General features: G+C 39.6%; 1 protein-coding gene across 1 annotated transcript in view; it reads right to left on the reverse strand.

Annotated features, from left to right (window-relative positions):
- Nucleotides 1–10,897, reverse strand: part of SPAG6 (sperm associated antigen 6) — a 73,918-nt gene extending 63,021 nt beyond the window's left edge. Inside the window, 2 exon segments of the mRNA XM_007454166.1 lie at nt 10,575–10,670; nt 10,750–10,897. Of these exon segments, the coding sequence (XP_007454228.1) occupies nt 10,575–10,670; nt 10,750–10,774 (121 nt within the window). The 5' untranslated portion in view covers nt 10,775–10,897.
- Nucleotides 10,898–18,924: the final 8,027 nt, after the last annotated feature.

An 18,924-nucleotide genomic window follows, 5' to 3' on the forward strand; every position in this document is an offset into this window, starting at 1 on the left:
GAAAGAGAATAGTGAAAGGTCTAAGAAGGAGATATTTAAAAGACAAACTGATTATTGTGAAGAAGATGGAGGAATCACTGATACTTCCCAGTTTCTGGCTTGGACAAGGGATGCATGATTGTTGCAGGCTGTTGAAGAAGCCATGATAAGTCTATACTGGTCTGAAATGTAAAGTGGGAGGGGTGACGCGGCAAGGAATAAAGCTGGAGAGGTTGGTTGGGGCCAGATAAGTTTAGCTATAGGTTAAATGAAGATTTTTGTGATGTTGTTCTAAGAGAAATGGGAAGCTATGGGGAGCTTTACTGTTTGCACTACTCATTCTCAGGGAAGTAAATAAATGAAAATGAAGACGTTGAATAATTCCCAGGCCCACCATGTGTGGCTGGGCAGGCTGCATACTGCACAAATCCAGGGGACGCCATTCACATAGACCATGATATAAATGGCACTCCCGAAGTTGTGCAAAGCACAGTAGCCATCCTTGATATTTATGTGGTTCTCTATTTTATGTGAATAAATCTTACCTCCTCAGTATAATAATGAACATCTCTAGAGCAGTGCTTATGTTTTACACTTTTCTTCTATTTCTCAAATTACCTAGCACAGTTCTGAACGCACATCTAACTCTTATTGAAACACTTTGTGGTCTTGACTCTAGAGACCACTATCCACTTGGATTTTACTATTACAAGCACTACCTACTCTCCTATCACAGAGTTATTCCAATTACACTCATCAGCTTTACTCTGATTTTAGTTTTTTTATTTCTTTAACAAGTTATTACATTTACATGTCTATATTTTTACTGAAGCAAGTTTTATGACACTGATGAGTTTTAAAGCATGTTCTCGTTTTCCTTCACTGGTCATTTTTCACTTGAAAATATTTGTATTCCTCCCTTGCTTTTCTTTAGAGAAGAATTTTCAGGCCTTGATTTGATTTCTTTCATCCTCTATGATTATATACCTCTGGCCATTATTCTTTCATTTGATTAAGAATTAGTAAATTTTGGTATCACATATCTATTTGTCTTGCTTTCTGTGAAACACTTTTTCACTGCCATAACTATAAAGTCAATTATGATTTTAGGTGTTATATATCCCTTACAATAGACAAAGATCCTTATAATTTATTTAAATGGTCAGAATGAATCACAAAATGTATATATAGTCTTTTTTTACATAAAATTCAATTGTAATCATAAATGATTCAAGAAACTTATGATCAAGGGTAATATATTTTCTCCTTTTAAATTTATTCTCATTAACTTCAGTATCCTTTGAATTTTGTTTGGTGATTCATTGTCAATTCAGTCATCTGTGAGTGAAGGACTACCACACCTGACATGTCACTGTTGAGTGGGGAGGGGTGAGAGGAAGATGAGACAGAGATCACTGACCCTCTCACTGGCAGCCAGCAACTCTTCTAAGAGGGCAAGGAAGCACAGTATGTATTCACTTATTTAACATATACTTCTAGAGCATCACCAGGCACTCCTCTAAAAAAATCTACAAATATTAACCCATTAATCCTCATTACAATCCTACCATGTAGATGCTGTTTATAGCTCGGGAGTCTATGCCCTCCTATTTCTCCAATGTCAGTCACCCCATTTACCAATGAAAACTGGCCTCTGTGCTAGGTTTAGAGTGCATACCATCTGTTGAATTCACATGATTTTGCCATTAACGTTACTGTAGGTCTCTTCCATGATTACTGTATTAAACCGAAATTCCATTGATTTGTCCAGTGCAACTGTGACTCTTGACTAGGTCACTGCCACCACCATCTACATGTGAGATTTATACTGAGTATGTAGAGCATAAAAGTTATGGCAAGTTCAATTTACATGATACTTCAGATAAAAATGATTAGAACTTACGTGTTTATAGTTACATGAAGAAATATAAAATGGGCTTTTAACATAGTTTTCAAATGAACATGTAATTTCCACATATCCAAGCCTTTATTTTCATTTCAGATCTCTCTCCTGAGCCCCAGAGCCCTATCTATCCAAACTGCTTACCAGAGTCACTGGCACATAGATCTCCCAGACAAACTTCAACCTCAGCACTGTTACAGAGTGAAATCGCCATTTCCCCGTGCTGTTTGTATCCCTTCTCCATTAATGAAGAGTGCTAATTTGCCTAAGTAACCAGAAGCCTTGGAGTCATTTTGTTTGTTTCTTTCTAAAAGTCATTTTATTGTGAAAGCATGAAGGACTGCCTTTCATCAGGCAACGAGTTTGCCATTCCAAAGCTGTTTCAACATTTATTGAGTGCCTATGTTGTACTGGACCCTCTGCCAGGCAGAGGGCTGTAACAATTTTTAAAAACAATTTTATTGAACTATACTTAATTTACAATGTCGTGTTAGTTTCTAGTATACAGCAAAGTGATTCAGATGTGTGTGTGTATGTGTGTGTGGGTGTGTGTGGGTGTATCCCTGTGCTATACAGTAGGACCTTGTTGTTTATCTATTTTATATATAGGAGTTTGTATCTGTTAATCCCAAACCCCTAATTTATCCCTCCTCCACCCTCTTTCTTCTTTGGTAACCATAAGTTTGTTTTCTATGTCTGTGAGTCTGTTTCTGTTTTGTAGTTTTGTAAATGAGTTCATTTGTATCATATTTTAGATTCCACATATAAGTGGTTTCATATGGTATTTGTCTTTCTGTCTGGCTTACTTCACTTAGTATGATAATCTCCAGGTCCATCCATGTTGCTGCAAATGGCATTATTTCATTCTTTTTTTATGCCTGAGTAATATTCCATTGTATATATATACCACATCTTTATCCATTCATCTGACTATGGACATTTAGGTTGCTTCCATGCGTTGGCTATTGTGAATAATGCTGCTATGAACACTAGGGTACATGTATCTTTTCGAATTAAAGTTTTCCTTGGAGTCATTTTGAGCTCCTCTCTCTCCTCACCTACCCCTGCCAGCCCCCTTCTACTAAGTCACAAGTCCGGCAGACCTCTTATTCAGCATGACTGCTATAGCAAAAATGGATACCTGGTCTTCCCGATCCTGTTTCAATCCCCTCCAATCTATTCTCCACACTACTGTGAAAATCATTTCCCTAAAACACAAAATGAATCCCTCAATCCCTCTAGTTAAAAATTTTCAATGGTTTTCTATCAATTTTAGGATAAATCCAAACTTTAGATGAGGTCCTTCATAATTAGGGCTGTTTTCCTCTCCAGCCACTGACTTGCCTCTCTCTTGTCCTATTACCCCAAGAAGTTCCAGCCATACCTAAACATCTGCCTTTTCTATCAAGTACCATCTTTTCTCTTGCCTATCTGCCTTTGCACACAATGTTACCTCTACCCAAATGCAGTTTTCCTCTCCCATTTCTTCATCTAGCTAACTCCTAAGAAATTCAGCACAGATAACACCTCCTCCTAAAAGTCTCCCATGACCAGCACTCCTCATTCCTAAAACTTGGGTAGGTACCCTTCATATGTGTTTCATATGTCTATATATCAGACACTTATCAAAAAGTATGTATTTATATATCTCACCATTAGCAAATAAGCTCCTTACGGGCAGAGTCTATGCCTTCAATTTTTGCATGATCAGCATCTAAGCATGCATCTGGCACTTGGACACTCAGTAAATATTTGTTGAATGATGAACGAACAAACTCTGAAAATTAATGTTCAATTTTCTCTTTTTAGGTAAAATTTAGTTAAAATAACAAAATGGATAATGTGTTCATAGTTCTTTTGTTAGGTACACGAGGTCAGGTACGTAAGTGTCATTATTATAAATTCATAAAGCTTTAACAAACTCAAATGGGTCATTTAAACTATCCCCTCACCTAAAACCACCCCACATACATATAATTCTATTTTAATTTAAAGTCTTCTAGAGAGCTGCAAATTTTAAATCAGTTCTGTCTTCTTCTATCAATGTGTTTTCTCTTTTACAATATATACCTATTACACCCATCTTCCTGGAGAAGACTGGAATGTTTATGAATGGGGTCAGTACAGAGAATAAAGAGGACAGTTCTAAAAGGACTGTCTGCTCCAAGAGGTTTCATGGGTAATATCTGAAGAGGAAACTTTTGGAAGGCAATCAGTTCAAAAATCTATCTTCAGATGAAATTCTTTGTTTTAATCATACTCTACCTAGTTTACTTTTTTTTGAGACAGTTTACTCTAAAAGATATGGATACAAAGATAATAATTAAGAGCCATGGAGTGGAGACGGGGGCTGGTTACTTTTTAAATCAGAAATATAGTGATAGTTGCTACAGCTGAATTCTGAACATAGCACTGAGTTTTGTGGCAGCAAAAGTAGAACGAGAACCACTTTGTGAAATAAAAGGAAGCAGGAACAAATTTTTTTTTCCTGAAATCATACCTAGGCCTGACTTGAAACATAATAGTTAATAAAAGATTAGTTGAATAAAAGAGTATATCTTTGTATTAAAAAATTTAACAGCAAAATGGGCATCTTCAATGATAGGTTTTTAAAGTTGTGGGAAAGTCTAAGTATCTATTTTTAAATAAGCCCTCAAAAAAAAAAAGAGGGACTTTTAGAATTATTAGACTAATTCTAGAAAGACATTTTTATAGAAAACTAATGTAATCTAGACTACTTACATAATATAATAGTGATTCTAACTTGACACAGAGATACAACTCAAAATATATGGAAAAGTGGAGAGAGATCATTTCCTTTGGAGACACATACACACACACACACAAGCACAAATATTATTTGTTTTCACCTATATATTTTAACAGAACTTGAATAAACAATAAATTTAAAATTGAGCCACCCTTATAATAGAAAACTGGGGTGTATGGCAAAACCAATACTTCACTTTGAAAATTAGGGAAGTCTGACTTGTGTTCAAATGGGCCATTCCACCCACTACAAGACAAGGCCAATTTGTTTTCTCAAGGTATGGCCCTGGATTTCTCCTAGGGCCAGTAAATCTACTCAGTAGAAATCCCAAAGTTCTGCCCCCAATGAACATGGAAGAAAAGCCCTTCACACCAAGTGTGATTAAATAAAGAACAAAGGGAAGTGTTGAGTATACACTCACATCAACCAACCAACAAATTTCAAGGGCCTCCCTCTTCACTGTACTCTACCTCATATGTTCTCAAAAAACCCAGGAGAGCAGGCAGTCAATCACAGGGCAGCTGGCCTCCCTGGGCCCTGAGGAAGTCTCCTGGGCACTCTTCCTGATAACAGCAGGTCTCAGTCCAACAACTCTCTCAAATACTCTATTGGTTCTCAACTTCCAGTGGATTACACACTTTCCCCAGGTGATTTTAAAGAGCTTCTGGTTTGATAAGACTTTCCTTAGAAGCCAGAGGAAACCAAAAGGTCTTCTAGAGCTCTGAGGCCAGTTTAAGCCCTAAATACAACTTCCACTCCCTCAAACCTCCAGGTATTTACCAATTAAAGTTAGTCCTCTGCATCTGGGCCTCCACTCAAGATCCCATAATGGTACTCAAAGAGACCTCAAAAGCAGTTATGCACAGTTACTGGACAGTCACTGGTACCCAAAGGTCTAAATAGATGACTTGTTTTAACAGTTAACACTGAGGTTTATCTGGAGCTCCTAGAACATCTAGGAATAGTTTCCTGATACCTCTGAGGTAACACAGAAAGAGCACAAGGTCAGACAGCAATTAAGAAACAGGTCCTAGTCCCAGTTTGGCCACTAACTCACTTTGTGATGAGGGCAATTATCCAAATTTCTTTGGGCTTTAACCACAGTGAACAAGATACCCACTCTACTTACCTGAGCTGTTATAAGAATCTAATCTTCTAAGAGATGTGAAAACACTTAGAAAAATAATTACTCCTTCCTGCATTCTATTTAAACATGTTGAATATCTGCTCTATGCTAAGCATTATGCTAGCCATGAAATTTACATCTGGTAGAGAAAGCAGAAACTAAACCATTACAGTTGTGATAAGGAATATGAAAGAGAAATATTAGAAGCAGGGAAAGATAAATCAATAAACTCAACCCGCTGGGAGGAATCAAGGAAGGTTTCCCTGAGGAATCTACATCTGAACAGAGCCATAAAGAATGAGTAGGAATTAATCAGGCAAAGAAGTGTAGGAAAAGGTTCTAGTAGTCAGAGGAGCAAAGGTCTTGAAAAAACATTCAACGAATGTAAAGTGCTTTTAGGAAACACTTAAATAACTTTTCAAAAACATTTAATCTATGACATTGAAATGTAACCCCACAATCTGCCATTTCAAAAACCCACTCTTACAGGTTTATCTACAGCTTGGATTTTTCTTTTTAGTCATCAAACTTTTCCTAAGAAAACAGTGAGATCCCAGCCCTGGTTGCATTATTTTCTACTTATGTACCAATGCTTAGATAACGAAACAGATAAATGTCCATGTAGGAACAACGATTTGGGACACAGAATAAAATTCTGAAAAATCTTGTTTTTTAGGACATATTGGTAGGTGTATAAAAATTCAGAATTTTTATAGCTCCCTGGAACATTTTCCACTTAAGTATATGGGAAAAAAAAAAAAGAAAGAAAGAAAAAAAGCCCTCTATCCCTACCCTATCCTTAAAAAAAAAAGTCAGTGCTTTGAATTAATTATCATACATTCAGAAGTATAAGACTCCTTTTATATTGGCAAATAAATCAAATTTAAAGGGCATAATTGGTTACGTTTTCTGAAGTTGCTTTACTAATTATCTTTTCAGTTCTAATATCCTTTAGAACAATAGTTTTTGTAGGAGAATCACGGTATTGTACATGTACCTCCCAGGATGGGTTTTAAATACATTATAAATGTTTACTACAGGCTTTTCCTTCTCATAGCAAATTGAAGTTCTAGATCATTAATATGAAGATTTTCGCCCTGCCCCAGACACTGCAATTTAAAATCATTTTATGTCAACATATATTACTTATTTTCTCGAATTATGAACCAAATAAATTGCCTCAATTTGGAAATTAGCTTCATACAGGTGCATATTTAAAGTGATAGGCAAACTTTTCTATTCCTGCTCTTCTGAAAATGTGCATAACTATGATTTGCCATGTTTACTGTTTGGCTATATATCGGTTACAAGCAAAATATTACCAAGTATTATTTTAAACTTTACCCCCACTTTTCTTATATAAATAGCTGCTTCAGAAGAAGTTTATTTCGTGCAGCTAAGCAGTTTAAAAAGCATGTTCTTCGGGCTTTTACTAGCATATTTTAAAAGACCTTCTAAACAACCAAAGAGTGGCCTGGTACTCCAGTATACCACAAAACACCTTTCTTATATTTTATAATTAAACAACCACCTCCAATTGCTGAGATTCCACAGTTGGTACAAGTAACAATGTATTATCACTACCATTGAAGTCATGTGTTATTATTCAAAGAGGTGAAATATCCAAATTCATTTTTAAATAGCTGCAAGATGTAATGGCTCAAACATACAGGGTTTGAGGGAGCATAAAGAGATTTTATAACAAACATTAAACTTTTTAATGTTTTCATGTATGTCCTTTTGATTTAGAAGGAACAAAATCTCAGTGAGGAAATAAAAAAACTCTAGGTTATAGACACATTGTACACAGTTCTTTCTAGTAACAATTTTGATTGGAACTCAAACTTATTTTTGTCCAAATACTCTGAAGAAGATATCTTGCAACACTCTGTTTTATAATTACTTTGGATATATTTAATAGAGCAGATTCTCTCATTTGCACATCAAAAACACAATGAGAAAGATCAGAGATTTTAAATGAAATAAAACTTCATTGATAACTTTCACCTTTAAGATTCCTTTCACACTGAATGAATTTTAAAATTCTAAACCAGTAAACTACTGAGTTATCATGACACCTATATGGAAACTTTTTTTCACATTATTTTGGATCTATGATAAACATGTATTTAAACAGTTTATTAGGGGAGACAAGTGAGAAAACAAAACCCTCCCAGGTATGTAGACAGTATGTCAAAGTAAGGAATAAAATGCACTGGTATCTTATGATACCAAAATGAAATCACTTGACTGAAAAAAAAAAAAAAGCTTGATCAAAATATATACTTTATGTACACATATTGTGGCTCATTCAAAAGCATTTTTAAATCCATGGTGATGTTTTAAAAATAAACCATTTAAATGGTTAAGTTGACTATTAAGAGAAGTTTTCATAACAAAGCTTACAGGGCTTTTTTAAATTAAAAGAATAAATATATTGGAATACTCATCTGTCCCTATTTAAAGTTATTAAAGGGGGGCTTAAGTTGAATTTAGATAATATGAAATACATTAAAATAAGTTCCTCAGGGGAAAGGAAAATCTTACCATTCCATCAAGATATTAGGCAAGTGCAGATAACTTCAAAACATTAAGTTATATTCCTTTTGTATTCCATTCCTTCATAAGCCAGACCATAAGTGGAAATAGGTGGCTATTTAAGAATGCCATATCTAAGTCACTTATACTTTGGTGATGACTTAGCCTGTTTGGATTGATTAAATTCCACAATATATTCTACATTGTATACTCATGAGAAGAGATAATCTGTCACTATTACACTAAAACATGATATTCTGTATCTTAAGAGTTATCTGTACATCCATATTTCAGTATCAAATTTATAAAAGAATGTCAATCATTTTCCCTTTTTAAGAAATCATGTTTTAGTTTAGCTGTATACATGCTGTCCAGAAAATTAAATATTTGTAAATAGCAAGTGTCCATTCACGAAGGCCACTGAGTAGGACTGAAAGGGAAAAAAATCCAAAAATAAGTGCATTCAAAAAATGTAATATGCTCTAATGAAGTTAACATGGTCAGTATATATGAAACTTTGTGTGTCCAGCACTGTTCTGGGCACTTTGAGGAGTATACGTGCATGCATACAAGCACACACACACGTGCAGAAGAAAGAAGATGAATTCACATGAAACAACGGTAGAGCAAAAGACTATCAACTTTGAAATTTTCAAAATGGAGAACATATTAATGGTTGCCCAGGGTTAGGAACAAGAGGGAGATAGTATGGCTATAAAAAGGCATCACAGGGGCTTCCCTGGTGGCGCAGTGGTTGAGAGTCCGCCTGCTGATGCAGGGGACACGGGTTCGTGCCCCGGTCCGGGAAGATCCCACATGCCGCAGAGCGGCTGGACCCGTGAGCCATGGCCGCTGAGGCTGCGCGTCCGGAGCCTGTGCTCCGCAATGGGAGAGGCCACAACAGTGAGAGGCCTGTGTACGGGGAGGGGGGGTATCACAAGGGATCCTTGTGGTGATGAAAGTAGTATCTTGACAACAGTGGTGATGGATACACAAAACTGTATAGAACTAAAAGCACACATACACTTAAAGGACAAGGAAAACTGAAAAACTGTTAGATTTTTATCAATGTCAATATTCTGGTTGTGATATACTACAGTTTTGAGGTACATTAGCTCTCTATATTATTTCTTACCACAGCATGTAACTCTACAAATGTCTCAAAATTAAGTTTTTTAAAATGATTATAAAATACACTTTCCTGGTTCTAAATACAATCCCCTCCCAAAATAAAAACATGCAATAATAAACACCAGAATCCCTCCCAGTGACAAAAGAAATTGCCTGCTAGGTGCAGTAGTAATTCCCTTCAAAGAAACCCAGAGTAAACATTATGTCTAAACATTCTTGCCCTGAAATATGTTCCGAATTTTCTTCAAATCCGTGTTAATTTATGAGTTTTAAAGATCACATCCCATAAATTGAAGATTTCTCATGACACAGTAGCAATAAAATTCTACCTTCAGATGGTGGTGGAATCATCCTTAATCAGAGACAGAAACGGGGGTGGGGGGTACCACCATTTTCTTCTCTGTTTATGTTAAAAGATAAGAAGTAAATCACACTCGCAGGCACACACTCTTCCTCTCCCTGTAGAGCGTACATGAGTTCAGATCGAGACGTGGAATAACAGCACCACAAGGATTTCTCAAAGCTAGGTCTCTGCCTACTTGGAATCTCTTAGAAAATATTCAAGCCTATCTTTGCTCTTTCGCTAATGCAAGACAAGAAATATCGGGTCAACTGCTCTGGAATTCCTTTGGTGTGAGAAAGTCAAGTCGAAGGTGATGAAAGGCAGGGCATCCGGATAAAATGGGTCTGATTAGGGTAGATTCAGACAACCTGACATTTGCTTGGTTGCGATAAAGATGGAAATAGGGACGTCGGGTCCGTCTCACACCAATCTGGAAACTTGACCCGCTAAAGAGACCGAACGCTTCTACAGCTCCCACGGTGGATTGGAGGAATTTAGGGACGCTTTCCTCCTGTCCCCATCCTGCCGCTCCCCAACAGCTCAGCCGGCTGGGGAGCGGGGCGACGGGGACCCGGGGCGAGGCGAAGCCCGGGGACACTGGGCGACGAGGGGCCGGGGATACGGGGTGAGGGACGAGGCAGGGCCAAGAACCCAGGGAGACTAGGAATGGAGGTGCGGGGCGAAGCCGGGGCAGCAAGGGACGCGGGGCCGGGGTGCGGGGCGACGGGCGGGGCGAGGCGCGGTCAGGGGCGTGGAGCGATGCGAGTGCGAGGTGAGGGCTCACCCGCGTTTTGCAGTGTCTCGATGTTCTGCGGTCTGGTCGCCAGCTCCGCCACCATCTGCACGAATTGGGTCCGGGCTTTCTGGTACTGCTCGAAGACTGCGGGGAGAGACACGCTGGAGCGCGCCGCCCGCGGCCCCCGGGCCCCGCCGCCCCCCGTCGGGGCGCCCGGACCTACCTTGCAGCACCTGCCTCTGACTCATGGCGCCCTCGCCACCAACTCGGCGGCGCCCGGCTCGTCCGCGCCCGGCCTGCGAGTCCGCGGAGGGGGCGACCGCGGCGACCGCTCGGACTCCGACGGGAGCCAGGTCTCTCTGTGTACCCGCGTCTCCCAGGCAACCGACCGGAACCGGAACGCGGCCCTCTCGCGGCAACGGCGGTCCCGGGCGTGACGTCAGGGCGCGGTGCTCGGGCGCCCAGTGCGCGGTCGCCGTCCACCAGCGAGCTCAGCCTGTGCTGCTTCCCCGACGTGCGGAGCTCGCCCGGCGGCCGCGGGAGCCGTGCGCCGTCGAGGGTCACACCCTATGGGCACAGGAGTCCTCCAGGAGGTCAGAGAGTTTGACAGACCGAACCCGGAGGGAGCCCCAAGCGCCCAGGAACCCGGTCCAAGTGCGGCAAGACAAGCAAACTGCTACTATGGAGTCGCCTGGGCTTCGACGGTCGAGAAAAATCTCATATAGGACACTGTGTAATCTGATAAATACATTACTGTCAGTACAACCTTAAAGTCAAATGTTTTCCCCTTTAGTCCAGCTTTTATATACCCGGCATTTCAGGTTTCAGGATTCCTGGAGGGTCAAGACAACTATGTTCATACATTTAATTATACTGTATTGAAAGCATTTAATAAGCACTCGTAGAGATTCAGTGAGAAAAGCAGACGAGGAAACAATATGATAAACGTCCTGTCCTTGACTTTCTCCAAATTACTACCAACTTTGCTGTTTCCTCACTTTTATGTGATTTTGAAACATGTTGTCTTTGTCTTTTAAATTTAGGCTTCATTCTGTTGCTGAAGGACATTTCCAAAAGAAACTGAGAGAATCTTTACCTGGAAAGTCTTGATTGAAATTAGCTTAACCAGACTTCCCTTGCTGACATAACTTTAATTCTTTACCCAGTTTCTTTTGACAAAAGTTAGGTGGTCTATCACTGGTTTCTAGTTTGTCTGAAAACTGTATACCAAATGTTTCAGTGACAGGTTTCAACTTTAAATGTTCCTCCATCAGAAACTACAATTTTGCCAGATGTCAAGTAGCGGATAGTCACAGCTGCTGCTGAGTAGTGCCAAGACAGGAAACCTCTTGATATCTCTTCTTTAATAGAAGGGAGCATGCAAACTTAGCTGGGGTGAGTCCTTTATAATAATCTTTCAAATCTCACTCTGACTTGAGCTCTCTGATAAAGTCCTGGTATTTTGTGAAGCCCCAAATAGTTGTGGAATGGACTAGCAATCAGAGAGAGAAATAAGTATGTTCAGCCGGGTCCCTACCACCCCCAGAACAGGTGCATGTCTTTTGCTCCGGAGTTCAGAAGCCAATGATACCCACAATCTCTTTACTTAACTCTGAGGCATAAAGTTTAACAGTGATCTCCACGTTTCCCTAAGGAAACAGGTCCTTTAGAATTAAAGTTTTTGTGTGTACTAATTTAGAGATTGGGTGGGGGAGGGACAAGTTGAACAAATAATTAAAATGGCAAATACACCTTCGCTGTAATTTTATTTTCAGTTCCTTGTTGCATTGTGAAAAAAGAAATCCCCTTAAAACTAAAAGGTTGCATATTTGGTTTCAGCCCTTTAACAATTCAAACTCCGAAGTGACTACAGCTGCCATTTTTAGCAATTCTTTTTACTATGTATTTTCTACTTGAAACGTGTTGAGATAAGAGCTCAATAGTGAAAAAAAGGCTAAACCTATAAACATAACAGTCTACTTACGGAACCCTACAAAGTTTGAAAACTTAAGTTCAAGTGGTATATAAATTATTTTTAACTATAGATTCTGAGTGTCATTAACAGTGCATGTGGGTTAAACTGTATTGTTCCTGATGAAACACAATATAGAATTCCTACTTTATATCTGAAACTGGACATACTAAAGAAGCTAGATCTTTGCTCTTTATTCTAGCTTTCTTTTTTAAAATCCTTAAAATTAAATGGAGAACTGTAACAGATTAATTGTAAAACATAAATGAATTGTTAGTAATTCAAATATAAGATATGGCAAAACTGAAAGATTACTTTTACTGACAAAGCCAATCTATATTTTCTGACTCACTTTTCAACTTACTAACTATAAAATAAAATACAATTCTGTTTTACAAAGCTAGTTGAATGCCCCAAGATGACATACACACCTCTAACAGTTAAGCAGTGAGAAAGAAAACTATTCAAAGAGATATTTCAATTAAAATTTTAAAAAAGGAAGAAAAGGTGCTATTTAAGATTACTCTTCTTAAAGTACCAGCTGACTTTAATACAGATATACAGTGTACTTGACACATCAAACTATACATTTGATTGAGAATGAAACTCATTATCTGAATAACTTGCAAAAATGTTTCCAAGAAAGATTTGTGTGGAAGACTTTGTCCCCTTTTGTATAAAGCTAATCGCGTGTAATTTCAAAATCATTTTTGCATTTATCTTTTTATGAAAATGAGACTCAAAAAAGACATTATAAAGCCAGTTTTAAAATCCTGTTCTGTTTCTCTTTAAAAATCTGCTCTGGGAATTCAGAAAAACCCATTATCATGGGAATATATTCTGCACATGCCTAAAAGAAATTTTACTAATTTTAACAGACATGTTTTCTTTTGCTTCAGCTTCTAGAAGAATTTTAAAAGTTAAAGCTTTATATGTTCTAAGTAGATATTAATATCCACATTTTAAAAACTGCTGTTGAATGAATCAAGTGTATATATATTCCTCTCCCAAGCCAAAAACATTAAATATCAGTGTGTGCCAGACACTACTACTAACACAATGTGCTTGTCTTCTAGGACATGAAAGCTAGTGGGAGATCGACATCTAAAGAAAGTTTAATTCATTAAATAAGCATATACTGCAGGCTGCCCTGTTTTAAGGGCTATTATTGCACTCAGCACTGTTAAGTGCCTTGGGAACAAAGAAGAGGGACTTAGGATAACCTAGGGGAAGAAGTGAGAATATCTAAAACGTCACTTAACTAATAAAAGGTGTCTTGTTTTTAAGAAAAATTAGCTGACTTTTGCCTAGATATGAAATCTCCTTCCCTCCTCCCCCAAAGAATTAAAACATAATGGTAGTATTTAAATATGCATTCATTTGGCAACTGCATGTAATTATGCAAGTCATAAGAATACAATAATCATTTTGCCAACATCAAATCTAAAATTAATAATTTACATACTTGAATGAAAAATAAAGGTATTACATACCCCATAACCAAGTTAGTGGACTCAAAATATTACCTATAAGGATGAAAGCAAACATATGACATCTTAAATGTTGCTCTGCTACTCTTTTGAGTAAAAGCCTCAGGAGTTTACATTTGGGTTTTAGCAGACCAACCGGTTGTGCCATCAAGTTTGTCAGCAGAGCAGAAGAGACTCGGACACTTCCATCTAGAAAGAGAAGATTAACATTTCTATGCTGATGTTGTGTTTGTGTCTTGTTTCCTATTCTTTGCTTTTCAAGCCTTTTAAAGTCAACTCCTTATATTTCAGACTTTAAAGTTTTTACGTTTCTTTGTGTTAAGGCCAATAAAATGTTTAAATGACAGTGATTTTGCTGGCCCCAAAGTTCTAAAGATACGCCAGTACATGGCTTCCTTTTCCAGGAATTCAGTGGATGCATAGATTGAACTCATCCTTTCCACTTCCAAAGTAAACCATGATTAGGGGGATTCCACACACGAATAAGTTCACCTCCAAATCCACCATAGAGCACAAAGTGACTGATACTAAAAACTGATGATTCTAATGTCTGAAATACAGCATAACATTTTCGAAGGCAGTGGGACATGCATAAAGACCAATTTATTGCTGCTTGGTGTGCGTCTGTGTTTTGTGAATATCTTCTTTTTAAAGACTTATGTGAGTATACCTTTAAGCCTGTACCCAAACCCCGCACCACCAGATACCCTCTAGGCACCCTGCCATAGAAGTCTGTCAGCCATTCCTTCTCAGCGCTCCCCAGGCCCCCCACCCCTTTAAAATCTTGGCCTTGGACTTCTCTGAGACAAGGTCGGTGCTATTCCTTTCCCACGTTTTTATTAGTACAGGACGCAAGAGACAAAAGATGGAAGGTGCCACATAGGAAAAAAACCCCGGAGCCCACCAGGTGCGCATCTAGGCCAAGACCCAGGAGGACGCGGCTCACGCATCCCCCATGTGCGGGTGCCGCCAGGGCTGCGCTGCGACCCCGCCCGCCGCAAGTGGAAGGTTCTGGGCCGACGCTGACGTAGGCGGGTCTCCGCGCGCGCAATGGGCGTGGGGTCCCCGGCTCGACGGCGCTAGCCTCGGGCAGGCAACTGCGTTCAATGTGGACGGGGTGTCGGAGCCCCAGGAAAAGGGAAGAACGCGATGCTCCTCCGATGTCCTCGGCTTTTTCTTTAGGCCAGAGTTTCTCAGACTCCAGCGGGCACCCCCGCGGACTCCGCGCAGTTCTCAGCGGGGAGGGGGCGCGGGAATCTGTTGGGGTTGGGGTCAGGCCATCGTTCGAATCAGAAAGCCGCTAGGCCCCCGCCGTGGGTCGCTGGGCTGGGCCGAAAAGGGGGCGCGGGGGCGGCAGCGCCGGGAGCACCGGCTGGAGGAAGAGGCGGGGGCGCGCGGCCCGAGGGGTAGAGTGCGGAAGCGTGGCGCAGTCTACGCGCGGGAGGCCCCCCTCCAGCGGGGCCTCCGGGGGCGGCCGCGGGCCTGCGGGTGTGAGCAAGGGGGTAGGTCCCAGCTTCGGCTTGTTCGTAGCCCTGTGGGCCGCCGGCCTGGGGATCAGGAGGGAAGGGGCCGCAGATGCCGCAAGCCGGCGTCTGCTGGGGAGGGGTTGCAAAATGAAGAAGGCCTCTGTCCTTTCGCTTTGCTTCCCCCGGCCAGGCCTCCTGCAAGCACCGCACCGCTGCGCGGGCTCTAGCGGACGGGTCCCGGCCCGAGCCTCCCCGCGGCGCGGCTGACCCTTGGGCCCGGGAATGGTGTGGCCAACTCGCAGGGGCGAGCCCGGAGCGGGCGGAAGCTGGAACCCCGGGAGCAAAGGCCCCGCAGCGTTGCGCAGCCAGAAAAGCTCGGCGCCGCTCCGTTCGGCCCTGCTTCCCCTGACTTGCTCCTCCCGGGACTTAAAAAAAAGAGAGCCCCGTTGACGGGGGAGGGGGATCAGACTCTCTTGGCCGGGAGTGGGGTGTGGGAATCCTACACCACCTTACATCAGCCAGCTCCCTAGACCCCGGCGGCGCAGGCCGGATCCCAAAGGCTGAGTGAGAAGCCCAAAGCTTACTTTAAAAAAAGGAAAGAAAAAAAAGCTGCATGTCACTGCGCATGTGCGAGCCTCGTGTTTTTGGTTTGTTTGTTTTTTTTAACATTTGACGTCATTTCGCTACATCAAATCTCAAGCCAAAACTTCTTGCTCATTGATTACTCTGAAAAATAATTGACTGTATGCTCTGACTCCTAGGAAACACTGCAAAAGTACAGAGAGACAGTGTTCAAGGTTTCTGCTTTCACAAAAATAGCACAGGCTGTCTATCCACCCTGCACGTCGGTTCCCCCCCACCAGATTATCAGAGCCGAGAAAGAGCTCCGCTAAAACGTAGGCTAGACTTGGGAGACTCAGTGGCACAGCTTCCCATTTTTTAAGTAGAGATAAGTTGCGTTATGATTTGCATCCTCCTTAGTCCAAGTAAACTATACAACACAACTCCTGCCTTTTTTTTTTTTTTTGTATTTCTGAGGAAACATCTGAATATTGCTAAAGCTGAACTGCTTTACGTCCTACTCCAGTGTTACCTCATATTTCTTTTTTAAAGCGAAGAATAAAGGTTTTCATATGGACAACATAAGAAAAGATCAATGACTACCAATATGAAGAAAATACTAATGCCTTTCCCATTAATAAAACAGGAAATGAATAGTAAAGAAATGCTTTTTATTCTAGGAGTGCTTTTTTTTCCCGGTGAAATAATACGTAATTGCTTATCATTCTGATTATAAGTCAAGGATAAAGGTCTTGGAAGTTTACAGATAAAATTAGATGTATACAAGTAATGTCAGTATATTTATGGTCAAATCCCAGAGAACCAAACTTACTAAAAAACTTTTGGCTTAAAGATTGCCTTGCAATACTAAGGACACCAAATGGGGACAATTAATATAGAGATTTCTTGTAGCACAATTGGATAGAAAAACCTTGATTTTGTTTAATATGATGCTTATGCATAATGCTTTAAACGTATGGCAAACATCTAAGACTGATACCAATTAAGATATCAGTTATCTTTCTTGGAAAGTGTATTCTCAGAACCCAATGCAGACCATGATAATATAGTAGACTTGGTTGCACTAAGGTCTGTCTTTAAGTTTAGAGAGCCTGTACGAATTGTGTATATTAAGTTCATGAAAAAGGATTTCCTTAAGCCTATTTTAAAGGTTGCTTATATCATTCTGTTGTAAACTTACTTTATTCTAATGAATTTCCTTAGAAGTGGTCTCCAAAGTGATAATTTTAATTGGTGAATAATTTGAGCAGAATGATTATTTAGTAAAAGTGAGTGGAGTCCTTCAGATCTCATAACCTCTTTCTCTTTAGAAAATGATGGCATAGTTTGAAGAGAACCCAAATGAATATATTTTAAGATAATTGTCATGAGGCATATTTAGAAACAGCTGGTAAACACATTTTCCCAAGCTTACCCTGACTGACTTCTTCAGTTACACTAGAAAACAAACTAATATATCATGTTCAAAGGAAAAACACTCTTCTGAGTTAATTACTGGTAACATTAATTTTCTGATTCATGAACAGCTAGATGCTTTCTAAACAGCACTCCATTTTCCCAGTATCCTTTATACTTAAGTATTTTGGATGAGTGTTTATTGAACTTAGGAGTCTTGTTCAGAAGGTTGGAAAGGAGTCAAAAATTGCTTGGTAAGATTCTATAGAAATGTAACCAATTCCAGTAAAAAGTCCTTTGTATGGAAGTACATTATGGAAATGACGTGGTTGTCAGACCTAATTGCTTGGCTTTTGAGTCCTCAGAAGAAATTCTACAGCCTTAGGGGTGTAGACTCAAAAGCAGCAGCATTTCTGGTTTCAGTTTAAATAAAACAATGAAATCCATCATTATTCAAGTCAATAGCGATAATTCACATGAATATGAATGCACTTTGATCTTATCCTTCAATTCATTGAAAGACACAGTCGTAATGAAAAAGGGAGATAATCTCTTTAACTTGGTCCAAAGCAAGTTGTTGGAGCTTTTCTTTCCTGAAAGACCATAGAAAGGAACTTTTCACTAAAGCCTTGCTTTCGTGTTTTTCAGGTGGAGGTGGGGAGTGTTGGGCAAGCTACAGGTCATTATGTTGCTCCCAGGAACCAAGTAGTGCTAACTTTCTTCTTTGAAGTAAACTTATTTAATGAACTTGACGTTTTGTGAATCTTAAAGGTGAACCCCTTTCATAACATCATACCTAAGAAGCATTTTAGGAGGCATGTTGATTTGAGTTTACCATCAGATATTATTAAGATATATTAACTATTTTCAGTATGTTTTAAAGATTAAATTAAATAGGATATTTCAAGCTGCATTGTCTTAGATTTGCAGTATCCAATAGTAGTTCCTTAAGAGTTCCTGTTGAACTGTGAAGACAGTTAACACCCTGCCTGTGCTGTATGAAAGTCACTTTAAAATATCATCTTATGCCTATTTAACCAATTTCCAGACACCTTTGGTGGAAAAATAACAAAGTTACAAGTTCTTATTCTTAGAATTCTGGAAACATCTGTCAGATATTTTTTAGTACAGTCACCACATTCGAAATATAATTAGGTAAAAATATGCACGAATGAGGATATCTGATTACTGCCACTGGCTTGGAAAATCTTTACCTTTTCATTGAGTTCATTAAAGATATCCAAGCTTTATAGTAGTTATTAGTAAGTTTTATTTCTCATAAGGGCTGTTGAACTTCTGGAATCCTCTGGAAATTCAACAAATATTTGTTGAGTTATGTTAAAGGGACTCCAGAGCATACAAAGATAAATAAGACAGGTGCTTGTCCTCAAGGAGCTTTAAACTTAAAAATTTCAGCACATCTGTAATTGACATTAAATGTCAATCTAGGAAGAACACTCCACTAACTTAATAGCTGTTTAAAACCGGGTCAG

This window comes from Lipotes vexillifer, unplaced genomic scaffold (genome assembly GCF_000442215.2).
Source record: "Lipotes vexillifer unplaced genomic scaffold, Lipotes_vexillifer_v1.1 scaffold316, whole genome shotgun sequence".
Lineage (NCBI taxonomy): Eukaryota > Metazoa > Chordata > Mammalia > Artiodactyla > Lipotidae > Lipotes > Lipotes vexillifer.